The sequence below is a fragment of the Octopus sinensis genome, linkage group LG17, assembly GCF_006345805.1.
Source record: "Octopus sinensis linkage group LG17, ASM634580v1, whole genome shotgun sequence".
Classification (NCBI taxonomy): domain Eukaryota; kingdom Metazoa; phylum Mollusca; class Cephalopoda; order Octopoda; family Octopodidae; genus Octopus; species Octopus sinensis.
The window spans coordinates 43,122,055-43,143,602 of NC_043013.1; the positions used below are offsets into that span (position 1 = coordinate 43,122,055).

Sequence of the window (21,548 nt, forward strand, 5' to 3'; positions counted from 1 at the left end):
GATTGGGTGGTTTCACATGGAGTTGTCTGGACTCCAACTGTCTGCTGTGGCTGGATGCCCCTTCTTAATGCTAACTGCTTTTTACATGTCACTATCACAGACACATTTACATAGCAGCAGCATGGATGCTTTTTTAAGTGCTCCAACACTTGAAAGGACAATCCTGTACATGTGGATGACAGCGATTTTACCGAGCCTCACATGTCTTATCAAGTACAACAAATTGCCACATCTCCTGGTCCATTGTCATTTCCTCATATATATATGCATATGTCATACTATTACTAATGCCAGCAAAACGGGACTGTGCTTGAGGAGACCTATTGAGTCAAGTACACCAACATCAAAATAAAAATCAAATGGAAATTGTAGTTGTGATACCCATGCCGGTGGCACGTAAAAGGCACCATCCGAACATGGCCGATGCCAGCGCCATCTTGGCTGGCTTCCATGTCGGTGGCACATAAAATGCACCAACCGATTGTGGCCATTGCCAGCCTCCTTTGACACATAAAAAAGCACCCACTACACTTGTGGAGTGGTTGGCGTTAGGAAGGGCATCCAGCTGTAGAAACACTGCCAGATCAGACTGGAGCCTAGTGCAGCCTCCTGGCTTTCCAGACCCTGGTTGAATCGTCCAACCCATGCTAGCATGGAAAATGGGCGTTAAATGATAAGTTGCTAATGTAGCTTTGTAGTTGCTCAATTGCCAGAAATGGATAAATTTGCAACTTTATGGTGATTACTTTATCATGAAAGGTGATAGCTGCCTTATTCAGTTTTTTTCTCAAACTGCTCAATGTCAACACGTCCATTGCTCTGAGGTGAATTTTAAGATCAACTGATGATTTACAAAGTCAAGTTTTTTTCTGTTTGGCTTCACTTTTTAAAATTTTAATTTAGATGAAAATTTTCAAATTTGGTACATTGATGTAATTTTTTAATGTCGAATCTGGTGTTGTTATTCATTTGTTCTAAAAAGATTAGTAAAATGTTACAGAGGTTTAAAGTTTGATCATTTTTACCTGTCAGAAAACAAGATTCAGAAGCATGATGACAAAATAGAAGTTTTAATAAGTTTTATTGAATAAAGTTATGTGAAATGTTGGAAGAGACATGAAATGCAAAAAATTATTTTAAAAAATGGAAAATAAACTGAAACTGAACATTATATTACAAAAAAAAAACAGTTCAGTTCATACAGACAATACATATTTTGTTGTGAAAATTAAACAAGGAAAGCTTGCAATGCACTCAAGGAGTTTGTCAAACAAATTACAATTTTTTATATCTCCTGTGCCACAGAAACCCACAGAGATAAAATTCAACCATAGAATTGTGGGCCCCACAGTGACAACAACTGATAGGTGAAAGCAGGAAAACACAACATATCAGATGGGTAAGCAGAGCACACAACAGCTTAGATTATTATCTATGGAAACAGGCACCAATATGTTTGTGGCTTTCAATTAGCTATAACTACCTAAAATTTGCAAACTTTAAGAAGCTATTAATTTCTGGCAAAAATGAATTTAATTTCCATAATTAGCATACAAAGCTGCAGCTATACACCAAATTTGAAATCAATTGGAACAAAATTGAAAACTAAACATGGCAAGCAAAAGCATCTCCATATGTAGAATGATCAGGGACATATATAAGATGTTCCTGTACAGATATCTATTTCTTTATTACCCACAAGAGGCTAAACATAGAGGGGTCAAACAAAGACAGACATGGGTATTAAGTCGATTACATCGACCCCAGTGCGTAACTGGTACTTAATTTATCGACCCTGAAAGGATGAAAGGCAAAGTCGACCTCGGCGGAATTTGAACTCACAACGTAACAACAGACGAAATACCGCTAAGCATTTCTCCCGGCGTGCTAATGATTCTGCCAATCGTCACAGTCCACGTTTAGATGTATGCTCATTGCTTCATACTTGCACAAATAGTTACGTTGTGGATGTGGTGGTAAGAAGTTGGTGTCTAGATTGCTTCAGTAATTATGTGTAGAATTTCATTTGATTAACCCTTTAGCATTCAGTTTTCTCTGTCAAGTGTAATATTCTCATTGATTTGAATTAGTCAAGCACGAAACCAGTGGATTCATATAAAGCTAGAATAATAGAGGAAAGGACAGGACATGCCCTCGTCCGTGAGAGGATTCATTACAACCGTTGGAAAAAGACATCAACTAAATAACGAAATCAAAGAGAGGTTATCTTCATTAATTAGGAAAATAACCAGAGATGATGATAGAAAGAGAATCCAACAAGATCTAGAAAAGTCATACATGAAAGAATCTGAGATGGTGAAGACTCGCCAGATTAAGAGGTTTATGAAACTCGAAGCTCAGAGAATGGAGACTGAAGTCCGTCGCCCACCTTTCAAAAGCAGTAATTAATGTAAGTAGTCGACATCTAGGAAGCTCTGAAGAAAAAAAAAACCTACGGGCATATGGCGAAGTGGTTAAGAGCGCGGCTACTAGCCCTAAGATTCCGAGTTCGATTTCTGGCAGTGACCTGAATAATAATAACATCGAAAAATACCTAAGGAATGAGAACCCAGGTTCGAAATTTCCCCCAAAACACCTGATGAAGGCTGGAGGGTATATCAACCGAAACGTTGTGTTAACAACAAACAAGATGAGGACAAATATCCGTCAAATGTAAATAATGTACATAATTCCTCATCTCTTAAATATAGACTTGTATTACCTTTAATCGAGTAGTATATTCCTCGTTTCCTAGTTATGGCATATAACTGGTTAGAAATTACTATTGGTGCAGGAGTGGCTGTGTGTTAAGTTGCTTGCTTATCAACCACATGGTTCCGGGTTCAGTCCCACTGCGTGGCACCTTGGGCAAGTGTCTTCTACTACAGCCTCGGGCAGACCAAAGCCTTGTGAGTGGATTTGGTAGACGGAAACTGAAAGAATCCATCGTATATATGTATGTGTGTGTCTGTGTTTGTCCCCTCAACATCGCTTGACAACCGATGGTGGTGTGTATACGTCCCCGTCACTTAGCGGTTTGGCAAAACAGACCGACAGAATAAGTACTAGGCTTCCAAGGAATAAGTCCTGGGGTCGATTTGCTCAACTAAAGGCGGTGCTCCAGCATGGCCGCAGTCAAATGACTGAAACAAAAAAAAGAGTAAAGAGAGAGTATTGGTTTCGTGTCTACAATTACACTTGGCTATACTTGACGATTCATCAGATTTAGGGAATTAACGAAGTAGGGCTGAGGAAGCGGGCAGTTATCAAATCCAGTCTTCGTCACATAGCCAGACTATTTCAATTAAATTTTCAAGAGTTCGAGTAGGGTTACCTCCCTTCGTTATTATTTATTTATATTTATCTCGCTTGGCCCCATAGCAACCATCCCGTGTTGTTAGGACGCTACTACTGATGAAAACATCGCTCTCTCACTTTGCTCCTCTCTTTATTTTATATACATTTCTTTCTCTCTTTTTAACTCCCATCTCCTCTCTACGTTTACTTCATATAAGTACATTCGTAACAGAAAAGGATAAAACTTCAAAATGGCTGCGTGTGTCGTGGGCCCGAACCTAAATACTTGCCAACCGGCGGGCGATGTGGGTGAAGCGAGTATCATACACCCACCGGTGGAATGTGGACCAAAAGGTGAACTTGACTGTAGGACCAAGAGAGAGACATTCGAAGATTCAGTGCTGATGACTAACACTGGAAATGATATGGGTATCTCGACCCAAGGTTACCGAAGCAACAAATATAACGATATGGAGTGGAATAACAATAACTACGCCAAATATTTTCAATCTGCCTCTGACAGGTAAACTTAAAAACCTCTGACATCGACCACCTCTTTTGTCACTTTTAACTCCCTCCCCCCGTCTTCCTCATCTATTTCCAACGTTTATATCTTCTGTTTTTTACTTGGTTCTGTCATTTGACTGTGACCATGCTGGGGCAGCGTTTAAAGAATATTTGTATGTAATTTCGATTCTTCAAAGTCAAGTCGAGCAGTTATAAAAACCCTGGATTTTAGGAAAAACAAATCAACCCAGGACTTTTTTTTCAAGCCTAGTACTTATTATCTATCGGTCTATTTTGCCGAACCGCTATGTTACGGAGACGTAAACATACCAACACTGTTGCAAGCAGCGCTAGGGGACAAACACAAAGACACACACACACAGCACGCATATGATGAGCTTCTTTCAGATCCCATCTACCAAATCCACTCACAAGGCTTTGATCGGTCCGAGGCTATAGTAAAAGACACTTGCCCAAGGTGCCATGCAGTGAGACTGAATCTGGGGCCATGGGGATTTGGAAGCAAGCTTTTTGCTACGCCAGCACCTTAATCAACGGTTTTAATGGTTTTTCCAATCTACTACAAATATTCTTTAAACGCTGCCCCAGCATGGTCACAGTCAAATGACAGAACCAAGTAAAAGACAGAAGATATAAACGTTGGAAATAGATGAGGAAGACGGGGGGAGGGAGTTAAAGGTGAGGCAATGTTTCGGAAACATTGCCAGGTGACAAAAGAGGTGGTCGGTGTCAGAGGTTAACGAATATTTCATCAGTTGGATCTTTTCGGTTTGAACGGCAGTTTTTAAAAATAATTTCCACGTAACTAAACACTTTTAAACTTCATATACTGGTAGAATGTGTTTATAAAACATCTTTTTCTCTTGGCTTTATTGAGAAAATTCTATAGTTTGTAAGATATTTGTAGTTTTTTTTCTACAATTTCTGCAATTTCAACCAATCACTGACGTCCATTGAGGTAAAAAAACATTCTGTGCCATATGAATATCCCTCATTTAAGAAACAGATTGGGTTTATTTACATTTGTGAAGAAAAAAAGATACCCTTCCCCCCACCCCTAACCCTAACCCTAAAAGAGATTGAAATGCAATAGATCGATACTAGGGTCATGATTATGGGTGACAATTTCATATGACACCGCTAGAAAAAACTGCCGTTCAAACCGAAAATATCCCATCAGTTTATAGTGATTAATTACAATCTTTCCTCGGCCACAATAGAATCACTCATGCTACAGAGACTAATTAACATGTACTATTACGACAACGACATGGTGACTTGGCATGGTCGTTAGAGCATCTTTTCAAATGCTTTGCTGTATTTGTTCCTACTCTGCGCTCCAGGTTCAAATCCCACCGAGGGCAACTTTACTTTTCATCATTTCAAGATCCATTAAAAGAAATGCCAATCGACGGCAGTGGATTCTCCGAACTGCAAGAATGTTGAACTGATGTACTTGTGGTATTTGGTCTGGCGCTTGGCATTCTGCGTTCAAATCCTGCCATGGACTATTTGGATGGTAAACTTAATCCATCGCCTTATTCAACACTGTTACTTGGTCCTTCAGCGAACTTCATTCTGTTGCAAGCATCTGGGCCAAGTTTTGTGATACCTCTCTCTCTCTCTCCTCTCTCTCTCTCTCTCTCTCTCTCTCTCTCTCTCTCTCTCCAGTCTCAGAGACCATGTAAAGATTCATGTGTATTTGTCTTATCATCTGACTAAGAAAGAAAAAAGATTTGATTGGAGTGAAATACTCTTTTGCTATAAACTCTTTAGAACAAGTCGCATCTTCTTTGATTGTCTCCAGTTTTTCTCAAAATCAAATGTAAGTTTATGCAACACAATGCAACCATGAAATCCAGAATAATATTTTTACTGAAATTTCTTCATTCCCTTCGGTAAATTTATAGAAGAACACCCTTCCCGATTTTGGTGAACTAATTATTTACCCCCTTTTCTCCCGTGTCTTATCAATTAATCTGACCTTCGAACATGCCACAAAGGACTTCTTCTCGGTAATGAAGGAGGCTGATGGAAACCTTAGATTCCTCATCCCTGGAGTTTCCCTGACCATTTATGTGTGTGTGTTATCAATGAATATGACTTCCAAACCAATCGGAAACAACTAGCTTTATAGAAAAAGAGGGTATAAGAGGGGTGGATAAGCTCATCGGAATTTCGCAGATCTAACTCCTCTTTTGCGTTTGGTGGGAAATAATTCCTTTTTTTCATTGATTTTACGTGTGCTATCAATTAATTTGGTCTCCAAACATGCCGCAAAGGACTACCCCACTATGTTTTCCGAGAGAAAAAAGTCTTTTTCAGCATGTTCCAATGTCAAATTAATTGAGAGCACATTAAAGAAAAAAACAAAAAAAAAAACTAGTAAAAATAATTATTTCCCACTGAAACCAAGAGGAATGTTCTACAAATTTGCCTTCACTTTATTGGTTTTTCTCCTTCATTTCTACTTTGTTATTGTTTCTCAGTTGTTTAGTTCCCATGCTAACCCTGGTCAGTTGTGACCTATGATCAAGTCATGAACATCTCGTCTACCATCCAACAACAGAAATAGTCCTTCATTCAGGCTTCCACACCACCGGCGTAGCTAATAGGGAAGCAAGATAAACCACTGTTCCTCTCGAGCATATTAAAAAAAAAATTGGCATCATTTCAACAACAATTGAGAAATGATTTTGAAATTGTTTGATGTATTATGGTGCCTTTTGTATGTGCTTGCTCGCTCCCACTAACTTTAGAACCTGGCTACACTTCAATTCCATACTTCTCTAAAGTTTCACTGATGTGGCAATGAAGAACCATAGTCTAAGATAGAAGACACTATCCTAAGTGCTGCAAATCCCAAACCACGTCACTTCAGAGCAAACATCTTAATGACATGGTCATGCCTTTGTAATATGTATGCGAATACATTTTGGTATTAGAATTATTACATTCTATGATTTTTTTTTTTTTGCTAAATAAACCTACTAAAGTTACTTCTGCAAGACTAAGTACTCACTGAAGAATATGCAGTAGCTATCAATTTCTTTCATAGTTTTTTTTTTTCATTCCTTAAATCAGACACAACTCTGAAGTGATCCGCAACGACTCCTCAAATACTATGAATACCACAGAGGCCATCACCAAGAAAACCCAGGATGACATGACCAAGAAGCTAGGAGAGAGAATACAAGACATTAGTTTCTGGAAGTTTGAACTTGAACGAGCTATCCAAGACATGCAAGATGAGATAGATCTGCAAGTGACAATGAAGAGACAACTGGAGAATGCACTGCGTTCTGTTGAGATACCGCTGCACATTGCATCAGATAACCTGAACTGCAGGCTGCGTCGACAAGGAATTGATCTTGTTGAGGATATTGTTGAAAAAGCTTTACTTCAGGTAACTTAGACGATTTTGTTATTTGCTTACTTGTTTTTTTTTGTATTTGTTTTATTTGGTAGAATGTGCATTGGTGTATTAAGTTACGGTTGCTCAAATACTTTTATATAACAATGGAGGTTACAGTGTTATGGGTAGCATATATATATATATATTAAAATAATGCAGTTAAGTCGTGCTTTTACTTCAATTATAATGAAAATGAATTAACTATTATAATTGAATCCATAACGAAATTAAAATCACTTGAAATATTTCTTTAAATAAACACACTCACTGCATATGGTTTACTTTATGTACAGAGGCTTGGGGAATCAAAGACGAAATGATTTATGAAAAATAATGCTTCGATTTATGTATTTTCATAACTTGTCTTGTCACTTGATTTAGTGCCTAAAACTTAAGGACTACTCTATATATCTTCGGAAAGACTTCCGTTCGTCCCCACTACTCCTTCAATTTCTATTTTACTAGCCTTGAAGCCATCCCTCGGGTGGCATTCAGGCTAGCTCCTGAATAGTGGGGTCAGTGGCAGCCCTTCAGAAATTGAACCTCCTTACCAATACTCCCTGGGAGTTCACGGTATGAAATTCATTGTCATTGCTCCGATTTGATCACCAGTGCCATGTATTTAGTTTAAAATGCAGTAAAAATAGTGTGTGTGTGTGTGTGTGTGTGAGTGAGTGAGTGAGTGAGAGAGAGAGAGAGAGAGAGTGTGTGTGTGTGTGTGTGTGTGTGTGTGTGTTCAGTTTTATTTCAAGATTTTTTGCCGATAAAGAGCCAGTTTCTAACCTAGATCCAAAGTTCCTGCGTTGGAATTTCAACATCAACAGCAGGGTATTTTTGTTTGTTTGTATGTATGTATGTATATGTACAAACTTGTATATTTTGTTTTGTGTGTGTATTCTCATGCATATAGTTGTACATGTAGACATGCTCATATATACTTAAATGATAAACTGCTGGACAGCTTTACAGACTGTTAAAGTTCCAGAGATGGATTGGATCTGTAGCTTTTGGATCAGCTTTCTCCTTTCTGGTTTTGAGAAGCCTAATTTCGCAAGATTGGTATTGAGGCAGTGTGTTACATATCCCAATGCCCCAATAATTACAGGTATAAACCTGAACTTGTAATCTGGATAGAATAGCTGTAGATTCCTCATTAGTTCAGTGTAGATATTTTCATTTTCACTGATCTTTAGCTTTTATCTATGTATGTATGCATGTATGTATTTATGTATATATGTGTGTCTCTTCTATTTTTTTAATTATCATAAATCTTCCACTGAAGAGGGATCTGGTTTCCAACAAATATATAAGGCTCCATCTCTGAGGTGTAGTTAACACAGACAAATTTACAAAGTCTTGCATATTTTTACTGTTCCATTCACAGATTGGACTTGTAATGTACAAATCACCCAGTCAGTTTCCCTTTCTGAAAACCCCAGTTTATCCAGATTCTCCTTTAAGCATTTACTAACAAAACCTAGTGCTCCAGTAGTAGTAGTAGTTGTTGTTGTTGTTGTTGCTGTTGTTGTTGTTGCTGTTGTTGTTGTTGTTGATGACGATGACGATGATGGTGGTGGTGGCGGTGGTTGCGGCGGCAGCGACGCTGACGACGACGACGATGATGAGTGAGAGAGCAGTGCATACCATAAAAGTGACAATCATCATCATCATCATCGTTTAACGTCCGCCTTCCATGCTAGCATGGGTTGGACGGTTCAACTGGGGTCTGGGAAGCCCGAAGGCTGCACCAGGCCAGTCAGATCTGGCAGTGTTTCTACAGCTGGATGCCCTTCCTAACGCCAACCACTCCGAGAGTGGATAAATATGGATAAATAAGCATTACAGTTGTCAAACTAATCTGAATGCTAAAGGGTCAACTATTTCTGAATTCAAAAGATGACCCTTAGGATTAATGGATGATGTGTGGCTTGGTGGGTTTTTCGAAGTAAGTTATTTTGTGTGACTTACTAAAGGTTTTGTCTTCAATGGTTACAGGAAGTCAAGTTAATTAACAATGTACAGGAACTTCTGAAGAAGACAATCGCAAAAACTGACGAACAACTCGAGTAAGTACCTATTTACATACAATGCATGAATGTGTGAAAGAGTGTGTATATGCATGTGTATATGTGCGAGAGTGTGCACTTGTATGCATTTGGATGTCCTCTTGTAAGTGTGTGTGAGTTTGTATCGACATGTGTTTGTAAGCATATGTATTGCATTTATATGTGTGTTTGCACCTATATGAAATTGTATGTGTGCACTTAAATGTGTGTCTGTGCCTCTGTGTGTATGTGTAAGTGTGTGTGCTTCTGTGTGTGTGCTTCTCTGTGTGTATGTTTGTGTGAGTACCGTGATATGTGTGTGTAGGAATGTGTGCATCTCTGTTTCAATATACATTGCACGTATCCTGTTGGCTTGTCTTTTTTTTAAAGATATAATAGGTTACAATTCTACTTTTCTTGTGAGGGACAAGGTACAAATATGTGTAAATATCTGTAAGAGATTGTATGTATGTATGAATGTAAATACATACTTATGTCTGTACATATGCATTTATTAATGTGTGTATGTGTATACACACACACACACATATATATTATAATAATAATAATAATATGTGGGAATATTATTCCAAACTTACAGGGAAAAATTCAATTTAGAAATACTAAATCAAATTTCACAAAATATAATATATTTATATATATATATATATAAATTAGAAAAAAAACACCTTTTATCAATTCAATAATGAAAAATTAAATTACACCATTTAGAAAAATTACATATTATAGAAAGATTAAATACAAGATAAAACATATAACAATGATTAAGCAATGTGCAAAATAATAAATAAAACGTATATATTAGGTAGAATAACGACGTGTTTCGTGGTTATATTTAAGAAATGATAATAGTAATAATAATAGTAGTAGTAAAATCACTTCAGTATAAATATAGCCACTCTTCAGGTTAAAGATAAAAACAATAATATAATTAATTAGATAAATTAATAAATATAGTTAAATAATCTTGTAAAATACGATATATCTTAACAAATATCTGGACTTCAGATACATATGCTAGGTCACAAAAATATTCCTTCAGAATCAGATTCCAAAGGGCAAAGATATAGAAGAAACTTGTGTTTTAAACCCTGTCACTCAGTAGCTGGTCTTAAAAGTCATCTAAGGGCACATCAATGGAGTGATTGTACTGTGTGTTGGGGTGTGATGTGTATGTTGATGGGATGGCTATCATCTGTCAAGATGAAGCAATCATCATATATATATATATATATATATATATTATATATATATATATATATATATATATATATATAGAGAGAGAGAGAGAGAGAGAGAGAGATGTGGGTACGTATGTATGTATGTATATTTACTCTGCAGAATGGTTGGAGTTAGGAAGGGCATCTAGCCTTAAAAACCCTGCCAAAACACACACAGTAGCCTGATGTAGTCTTCTACCTGGTCAGCTCCTGTCAACTGTCCTACCTGTGCATGCATGGAAGTCAGATGTTAAACAATGATGACATATATACATGCATGCACACATACATACATACATACATACATACATACATACATACACACACACACAACACACACACACACACACACACACACACACACACACACACACACACACACATACATACATACATACATACATACATACATACATACATGCATGCATGCATGCATGCATGCATGCATATCTGGAATATTCAAACTATGCTAACTTCAGGAAATTTATTGCACAATATACTTCACAGTTTCACATGTCCTCTGTAAATGATTTTAATTAATGACATCATTGATGACATCATTACCAGGAATAACCGTCTTACAAAGCAAAAGATGGAGATGGATTGGAGTGATAAAAAGGAGGCACTACAGATTGACAGTCGATGTGCAATACTGAGGAACCACCACACCAACAAGCAGTTCTTTCCTGGTTCAGCTAATTTCCAGGAAATGTAAGTATTTGGTCTTACAGTGGTGTAAATATTGGGTATCTGATGTCTTATTATTTATTTTTTTGTTTTTATTGGATAGTATGGGTAGCATGTTTTTTTCATATATCAATATTATTATTATAATTTTATAGTTATGTATATCCTCTGACGAGGCCTTTGGTTATTTAAACAGACAAATATAATCTTTAATGCCTAGGATTATATTACAATGGCATCTATAAGCAATTTAAGTTGGATTGTCTCTTGACCATAGGCTGAAACAGCTATAAGGAGCAGTTTATTTGTATTATTTTTATTTTATTATTAATTTGCATATTGATGTATATTGTTTTGTTCGATTTTCATGTTCCTATTTGTATAATTAATAAACAATGTGAAATTGTAATATCCGTAAATTGATGATCGAAATGAATTTGTTCCTCCATTTTCTTGCCGCCTTGACTGGCTTCCGTGCCAGTGGCACGTAAAAAGCACCATCTGAATCGTGGCCGATGCCAGCGCCGCCTTGGCTGGCTTCCGTGCCGGTGGCATGAAAAATGCACCAATCTGATAGTGGCCATTGCCAGCATCACCTGGCACCTGTGCAGGTGGCACGTAAAAAGCACCCACTACACTCATGGAGTGGTTGGTGTTAGGAAGGGCATCCAGCTGTAGAAACACTGCCAGATCAGACTGGAGCCTGATGCAGCTTTCTGGCTTCCCAGATCCCCGGTCGAACTGTCCAACCCATGCTAGCATGGAGAACAGACGTTAAACGATGATGATGATATATATATAGTAAGGTAGTTGTGACGGTGTGTCGCTTAGTTGGTTAGGCTTTTGGCTCATGATCATAGTCCTTCAGCAAGACACTTTATTTCACATTTCTCCAGTCCACTCAGCTGGCAAAAACGAGTTATACCTGTAATTCTAAGGCCAGCCTTGTCATATTCTGTGTCATGCTTCAATCTCCCTGAGAACTACACTAAGGGAGCACGTGTCTGTGGAGTGCTCAGCCACTTCCATGTTAATTTCACAAGCAGGCTGCTCCGTTGATTGGTTCAACTAGAACCCTCGACATTATAACCAATGGAATGCCAGTTTAAATGTAAGGTAGTTACACAGTGTACTCAATATTGTTGGAGCCACTACATGATAGCCTTAGCATCCAAATCCCCTTTGCATCTTAGCCAACTAGCTTATGCATGTATGCAAGCGTAAGCAAATGAAAGAGCCAAATATATTGTTGGTGTACTTGATAAAAATAACAGCCAATTCTTCCTTAAATCATGCATTACTATTTCAGTCAAAGAATGCATATTTCTGTAGTATCTCAAAATCTGAGCAATAGCAGCCAAATTTCCCTCATAAATAGCAATCCTACTGTTTGTTGGTTTATATGTATGTATTAACAAACAACTCAAGGCCTCTCTGTGTTAGCAAGACATATTAGATAATTCTCTTTCAAATCATATCATTCTGTCTCAAGTTAGGTTTATGCAATATCTAAGCACTGCTGGTTACTTCTGCTGGAGGAAGTGTATTTAATTTTTAACTTCCTGTATGACACAGGACTGTATGGAACTGTATTGGCCAGCCAGCCAGTCCTGAAATAAATGATTTCACAACAATTGTACTAACTTCGTTTACAATTCATTCTGAAGAAAGTAAGGCACTGTTTAAAGTATCATTCATTTCTTTTCTGTAGCAAAATCACTGCAGGATTGAGTTGCTGATGTAGAATATTTCCAACAGTATGTTAAGGGTTAACTAAAATTTAGAACAATACCAATATTGATTCCAAATTTTGGCACAAAGCCAGCAATTTCAGGGGAGGGATAAGTTGACTACATTGACCCCAATGCTCAACTTGTACTTATTTTATTGACCCCGAAAGAATGAAAGGTGAAGTTGATCCCAGCAGAATTTGAACTCAGAACATAAAGTTGGATAAAATGCCATTAAGCATTGACCCCGAAAGAATGAAAGGTGAAGTTGATCCTAGCAGAATTTGAACTTGGATAAAATGCCATTAAGCATTTCATTGGGCATGCTAATGATTCTGCAAGTTCACCACCTTAGAACAGTGCCAATATTGACAGGGAATGTAACCTTCCTTGAATTTATATCCACAACATTACATCAAAATTTGAAGATTATTATTGTTTTTTTGCAGTCCAAATGCTATAGATAGCTGCAGTATTTCTGATAAGCAAAAGAGACAGACAAACATTATATATTTTTTTTATGTAGGACAAGAAACATTACAGTAATATGGAAGTCAGCTACTCAGAACATGTAAACATCAGTGAGAAAGGACATTTAAGGACAAGTGGTTAAAATTTAAGCACAGTTATAAGTATGACAGAAGAAAGTGGTCACCACACACACACTATATCATAACTTGATACTGTGTGGACTGGGTTCCCTGTTGACAGGTCCCTGATATTATATAAAGTGTTAAACACTTATAGTATGCAAATTAGCAGCCTCAGTTTTCAGGAGTCACAAGATTTTATGGGTATTTAAACAGATTGATTAATAGTTCCTTTGGGATTCTTCAAGTGAAGTAAACACTTCTGACCCCCACTAACAATCTCAATGCAATTAAAGTTGTTCGCCATTTTTTCCAGTCTATGGAGAAATACATAAATATGATGTTTGTATTGGATCATCCCATAAATATTTTGGTTTTGTATACGTCTTTTATTTTTCAAAATTAAGATGAACAAATTTCTTTTTTATTCTAAAATATACTCTCTGTCATTTTCTACAATGCTCTTCCGTCTATCTGGTAGACTTGCAAGGCCCCCTCTTCCAAAATTCCCTTGTCCATGATGAAAAATACTCCTTGAATACTGTTATGACCTCATCAACAGAATTCATATTTTTTTTTGTCCAAATGATTTCGAAGACAGTGAGATAAATGATGATCAGATGGGGCAATATCTGTATGTGGCTGAGCATTATCCTGATGGAAGAACAGCTTTCATCTTGAAACCAAAGATGGTTGTTTTTCTTCTAGCGCTGACTTAAGCCACTCAAGCTGCTCACAGTAGATCTCCTTTGTTATCATTTGGCTTGGATGTAAAAGTTCAAAGTGGACTAAACCTTTCATATCCCACCAAACAGATAACAACTTACATGGATGAAGACCTTCTTTAGCCTGTGGTGCCAGTGTTTCTCCTTTCCCAACCCGTTGTCATTGGCACTTGACATTTTTATAGAGAACCCATTTCTTGTTACCAGTCACTATTTGGTCCAAAAATGGTTTGTTCGAGATGTGACAGCAAAGAAGAGCACATATTTACTCTCTGCACATGATTAAACTCAGAAAATTTGTGAGGAAACCAGTGACCTAATTCACTGACTTTTCCAATGGCACATGGGTGTCAATGGCTAGTTGAATGACCAAATTCAAGCTTCTCTGCTAGTTCCTCAACAGTTACAATGGGATTTTGTTCCACCAGGGTTTGCAGGACGTCCTCGTTGAACTCTACATATCTTCCAGGATGAAGCTCATCTTCTAGAGTGTAATTTCTAGCTCAGAATTTCTGGAACCACCGTTGATACTGGCTTATGCTTATTGTCTGATCCCCATATACTGCATTAATATTCCTTGCACTTTCCGTTGCATTGTTGCCTTTTTTAAACTCATAAAGCAAAATATGCCGAATATGCTCCTTTGTCACTTCCATTAAAGCTTTGAAAAAATAACTGTTAAAATTGAACTGCATTTTTCAAAATTTGCATTAAGAATAAGGACAAGGTGAAATTACTACCTGCCTTTGTAGCATGTTGATGCAGGTAGTTTATTCTGTTCCCCTCCAACTTTTAGTTCATGCATTGAAAAAACTGCATTATTTATGGGATGACCCAATCTCTCTATTATATAATTTTGTATATATGTATGTATACATATAAATATATACATTTTTATTTCATTGAAGACAATCAACTCCTGAATCTTGGGCACAGTTCACCCATGACAACATAATTCTGGCTGAAAATGAGCGAAAGTCATCCATTCAGTTGCGAGAATGTGCAAAGAACATCTTGGAGGATACTTCCAGAGACCTGTTTGAGCAGAATAATATCGTACAGTCTGCTTTCCAGAAACGTCTGCAAGAACTTGATGATGCCAAATTTAGACATGAAAGCCATTTGAAGAAGGTATTTATTCATTTTACCTCTCTCAGTGGAAAGTCCATTAAGTGGCTCTTATTTCCAAAGAGATTTTGACTGCATAATAATGTTAAAAATACAATTCTGTTACCAGTATAGCAAGACCCCAGCCGAGTTTTGAACCATTGCATTCATATTTCTCAGCTTTGAACCATGGCTAGTATAAAAGCCATTAAGCTCACACAATTGTGGCTCAGCCAATCAGATTGATTGGCGAGCTGAAATCTTCCTACCAAAAGGTCTATGGACGATTGTAGGTTTTAGGTCAGCAGTGATAAATAGGCAAGCAAATTCAACTTTGAACAAAGCTACTTCAGGTTTATATAAGTCATGATTCTTTTCCCCCCTATATGATATTCTCTCATCTGTTCTGGCTAATTCAACCTCAGGCCAGAGAGTTGCTAAGACGTTTAGGGCCAATCTATGTCACTTATTGCAATGAGTTGTTCTCTACTCCATTTTCACTTTTAAGTAACATGCTTATGTTGTAGTAGAAAACAAGCACTAGTCTTTAGTTCTAGCGTCCTGTAACACATTGATTTCCTAGTAAGTTAAACATTATATTCATTGAACATTGAACCATTAATTTACTGAATGTGCATTTGTAAATATAATGATGCAGATTATTTACATTTGACAGATATTTGTCTTCATCTTGTTTGTTGTTAACATAATGTTTTGGCTGTTATACCCTCCAGCCTTCCTCAGTGTCTTGGGGAAATTTCGAACCTAGGTTTTCATTTCTAAGGTATTTTTCGATGTTGTTGTTGTTGTTGTTGTTATTGTTATTGTTATTATTATTATTATTATTATTATTATTATTATTCAGGTCACTGCCTGGAATCGAACTCGGAATCTTGGGGTTAGTAGCCCATGCTCTTAACCACTACAAACCCTAAGATTCCAAGTTCAATTCCAGACAGTGACCTGAATAATAATAATAATAATAATAATGATAATAATGATAATAATAATGACAACAACAACAACAACATCAAAAAATACCTTAGGAATGAGAACCCAGGTTCGAAATTTCCCCAAGACACCTGATGAAGGCTGGAGGGTATAACAGCTGAAATGTTGTGTGAACAACAAACAAGATGAGGACAAATATCCATCAAATGTAAATAATGTACATAATTCTTAATCTCTTAAATATAGAACTGTATTATAATGATGCAAGTTAATAAAATATTTGGTAACTCAAGTGTTGGTGTAGTTATTGTCTTCAACTTAGTGGTTCGGCAAAAGAGACCGATAGAATAAATACTAGGCTTACAAAGAATAAGTCCTGGGGTTGATTTGCTCGACTAAAGGCGGTGCTCCAGCATGGCCGCAGTCAAATGACTGAAACAAGTAAAAGAGTAAAAGAGACATGCGATCTTCTTAAATTTTTAACTAAACTAGAAAAATGGTGTTGATTTTTTTTTTTTCCAGGTATGTCAAGAAATTTCTGATGAAGAGAAAAATATTGAAGGTCTGCTGAAGGCTATCAGAGACAAGGAAGATCCTCTAAAAGTTGCTCAAACCCGCCTTGATGCAAGGTCTCGCCGTCCAGGAGTTGAGCTGTGTAGAGATGGCATCCAAATTGGGTATGTTTGTTAAAAGTTAAATTACTTCTGTCCCAAGGTATTTGATGTTTCTCAAATATTTCTAAATCTATATTCAAATACCTTGTTTTTTAAAGTGTTTGTATTCTCAAGCAATGAGTGCATCCTAGAAGGTTCTAGATAGAAAGTTGCATCATGTGATGTTTTGATGCTGATTGGTTAGTTAACTGATTACGTAACTGATTGGTTAGTTAACTGATTACGTGACTGGCTATTACTAAACTGTGGCTTTTCCTTGGCAATTTGTCAGTTCAGTTTCGAATCTGCTACTGTATCAAAGTTCTTTATAGTTATATTTACACTTTACAATGAAAAATAAAATTTTAAATCCATAGGCACAGGAGTGGCTGTGTGGTAGGTAGCTTGTTTACCAACCACATGGTTCCGGGTTCAGTCCCACTGCGTGGCACCTTGGGCAAATGTCTTCTACTATAGGCTCGGGCCGACCAAAGGCTTGTGAGTGGATTTGGTAGACGGAAACTGAAAGAAGCCCGTCATATATATGAGTCTGTGTTTGTCCCCCTAGCATTGCTTGACAACCGATGCTGGTGTGTTTATGTCCCCGTTACTTAGCAGTTCAGCTAAGTACTGGGCTTACAAAAGAATAAGTCCCGGGGTCGAGTTGCTCGATTAAAGGCGGTGCTCCAGCATGGCCGCAGTCAAATGACTGAAACAAGTAAAAGAGTAAAAGAGTAAGGAGTATAACAACAACAAAAAAGAAAGAAAGAAAAAGAAAAAAAGCACATTCACTTCTCTAAAATATTGCTCACACTTTTCGAATGATGTACTTCATTTGGTACGTTGCACATCACATGCAAGATAGACACAGCTGTGGTTGTACCATTAGGAAGCTTGCTTCCCAACATTGTAGTCATGGGTTCAGTCTCACTTGGGGAAGTGTCTTGTACTGTTGTCCTGAGCTGACCAAAGCTTTGTATATTTTGGTAGACAGAAACAGAAAGAAGTCTAACTTGACTGACAAAACAAAACTCCGGATGTCCGTGTTTTTCCTTGTCCCTTTGTTGTGTCATCTCGCTGGATGTTTTGCGTTCTTGTCCCCTTTATATATATATATATATATATATACGTATGTATATATATATATATATATATATATATATGTATAAAATGCAGGAGTGGCTGTGTGGTAAGTAGTTTGTTTACCAATCACATGGTTCTGGGTTCAGTCCCACTGTGTGGCACCTTGGGCAAGTGTCTTCTACTATAGCCTTGGGTCAACCAAAGCCTTGTGAGTGGATTTGGTAAACGGAAACTGAAAGAAGCCCATTGTATATATATATATAATATATATATATATATATAATATATATATATATATATATATATATATGTGTGTGTGTGTGTGTGTGGTGTGTGTGTGTGTGTATGTGTTTGTGTCTGTTTGTCCCCCCACCATCGCTTGACAACTGATGCTGGTGTGTTTACGTCCCCATAACTTAGTGGTTCAGCAAAAGAGACCGATATAATAAGTACTAGGCTTACAAAGAATAAGTCCTGGGGTCGATTTGTTCGGCTAAAGGTGGCGCTCCAGCATGGCTGCAGTCCAATGACTGAAACAAGCAAAAAGAAAAGAAAAAGAATATATATATGTATAAATATTACAAACTGGGATAAGAACGCAAAACATTTTGATGACGACACAAAAAACACGGATGGGACATTCGAAGCCTTCAATCTACAGTCAAGAACCGGATCATCCATGCAATTTCGGCTGATATACACACACACACATACATATAGCAATAATAACAATAATCTTTGGTTGGAATTTATAAACATTTAATGCATTGCTATTCATGTTTCCACAAATCTCTTAAGTTCATGTCTCTTAAGATCACGGTCCATATTCCTGGCATGATTACAGTGTAGTCCATAGCATCCTTGGACATCAGGTTGGTCATCTTCATGGACTCATTTCTTCAGGTGATACAACATTAATGGATGTTTACTAGAGAAATGTTTATTCCTTTTGGCTGAGTTATGTGGGTATTTTCTGTGTGTATTTGGTGGGGAGGAAGTGGAGATGACGATAGAAAGAGAGGAAGGAATGGTAGTTATATGGGGAAGGAGATGTGCATGGTGATGTTGGACTTATTTTGCTATTCAGTCTGCAGATGTCAAGGCTGGGTCATAATACATCTAAGGCATAACTATCTTCAACGAATTCTGAAGTAAACAGGTCAGACGGGGTACACCCACTACAGTCACCAGCTGTAGAAGTTCATTGTCTGTGCTTTTTTTGTGATTGTATTTGTCTGCGACCACCACTTGGCAACTGGTGTTGGTTTGCTTACATCCCTATAACATAGCAGTTCAACAAAAGAGACTGATAGAATAGGTACCAGGCTTTAAAATGATGAGTACTGCGGTTGATTTGTTTGACTAAACCAGACCTGGCCAACTCAAATTACATTGCAAGCCACTTTAATCACAGAAAGTTTTTTGAGGGCCGCTTGTGTACTTTATGTACTCATAGTCAAATAGTTACTGCTAGATAACCATGTCCAAATATTTATTTGGATAATACTATTCCTCAACCCTTGTGCACACCCCAACATTATTGGTGATGAGGAACTCAAACCGCCGAAGACATAACAATGACGATGATGATGATGATAATGATAATAGTATAAATTCAGAATTTTTCTAATTTTTTCTCTCTCTCTCTTTTTTTATATCTAGATTAATCCAAGAAGTTGATGAAATTAACACTTCCATTACAACCCTGAAAAAGAAACTGATGGAAGCTCAGAATTCTCTCAAGAACCTGCAAGACACAAGGATGTGTTTAGAGAAAGAAATTTCAAACAAGATAAATTCCATTTTTATCGACAGGCAGAAATGCCTTCCAATGCGAGAACGCTACCCTACAGTGCTGCGTTTACAGGGTTATCAATAACTAGTTCAGCACTCTTGTGTGATTTGTCAATGGGTTGCCCGGTACACACACACACACACACACACATACACACACACACATACACACACATACACACACACACATACACACACACACACACACACACACACACACACACACACACACAGGTGCATATATCAACACATATTTCTATATGCTTCATAATACTCAGAATTCAACATGTAAACACACACAATTTCACATCTTTTCTCTCTCTCTCTCTTTACACACACACACACACACATATACTATAAAAAACAAGCAAAGAAGGGGTTTTTATGAGGATACAACACAACCGATATTAATTGCTATACATTATCAAAAATAGACGTAACATATAAACAATGGAACGCTTATTTTGAATATGAATATTGCAATCGCTTGGTGGTACTGTGGCTGCCATGCTTGTCAAATCACCAAATGAATTAGTTGTCATCTAACCAAGGGTTAATTTTCACTTTACTTTTATTTTAGGAAATTTTGATATCAAAGCAGCAACCCTATTACAGTTAATTAAATAAATTAACTAACTTCAAAATTTTCGATTAAAATATTTCTATAAATTATATGTATAAATACTTTTATTGTCATATAATTATATATAACAGAAATTATTATAATAAAAATCATGTTCTGTTGCTGCTACTAAAAAGAAAAATATTATGCCTGCTTGAATTATGTATGTTGGATGATTATTATTATTATTATCATTATTATTATTATTATTATTATTTTTATGTTTGACTTTTGCTTTACATTTGTACAAGTTGGCTCCAAGTCTCACCCAGAGACCTCAAGAGGCAACAAGTTGGAAGTTCATGTTGGTGTTATGCCTAGGGTGCCATATATTTGGTTTTGTACATAGTGTTGTTCTAGAGAATGTCTAATAAACCATAAGAAAATTGTGTTTGTTTTAAAATTTGAGATTACATAGACAGTATTTTACGTAGAATATGGGCAGTTCCCATGAGCACTATCTTTTGAATTTCTGCCATTTTGGGGTTTCCTAGTATCTGAGCTAGGTAGCAATCAGCCCCTTTTGCTATCATTCCTAGGGCACCTACGACAATAAGTATTGTTTTAGTCTTCAGGTTCCACATTTTGCTAATTTCTATTTCCAGATCTTTTGCTCAGTTTTATTATTATTATTATTAATTATTATTATTATTATTGTGTAAGGTGGCAAGATGGCAGAACCATTAGCATGCTGGATGAAATGGTTAGCGGTATTTCGCCCATCGCTACATTCTGAGTTAAAATTTCTCCATGATCAACTTTAGCTTTCATCCTTTCAGGGTCAATAAATTAAGTACCAGTGGAGCCCTGGGGTTGATATAATCAACTAGTACCCTCCCCTGAATTTCAGAGGATTATTACTATTAATCTGTGTGTGTGTGTGTGTAAGGTGACGAGCTGGCAGAATCGTTAGCATGCCAGACAAAATGCTTAGCAGCATTTTGAAACCATATAACCACACACACACATGTTTGACCTGGATATGAAAGTTATGAAGTTCTTTCAAAATTGATTAGGAACAATACAAGATACCCTATGCTTATCCAAATTGGAACTGCAATACATGCAATGATAAAGAAA

General features: G+C 37.0%; 1 protein-coding gene across 4 annotated transcripts; it reads left to right on the forward strand.

Annotated features, from left to right (window-relative positions):
- The first annotated feature begins 3,421 nt into the window (after positions 1-3,421).
- LOC115220958 (tektin-4-like) lies at positions 3,422-20,271 on the forward strand. Of its 4 annotated transcripts, none has more exons than XR_005002695.1 (8): positions 3,422-3,820; positions 6,910-7,231; positions 9,236-9,306; positions 11,094-11,237; positions 15,167-15,389; positions 16,839-16,993; positions 19,715-19,996; positions 20,053-20,271. XR_005002695.1 is itself a non-coding variant. In XM_029791167.2 (7 exons), the coding sequence occupies exons 1-7, from the start codon at positions 3,549-3,551 to the stop codon at positions 19,929-19,931; spliced, it is 1,404 nt and encodes a 467-aa protein (XP_029647027.1). In that variant the 5' UTR covers positions 3,422-3,548; the 3' UTR covers positions 19,932-20,271. The 4 variants fall into 4 exon arrangements, 1 of the variants encoding a protein (XP_029647027.1); XR_005002697.1 differs by having other exon boundaries at positions 20,063-20,271; XR_005002696.1 differs by having other exon boundaries at positions 20,069-20,271.
- The last annotated feature ends 1,277 nt before the right edge of the window (positions 20,272-21,548 follow it).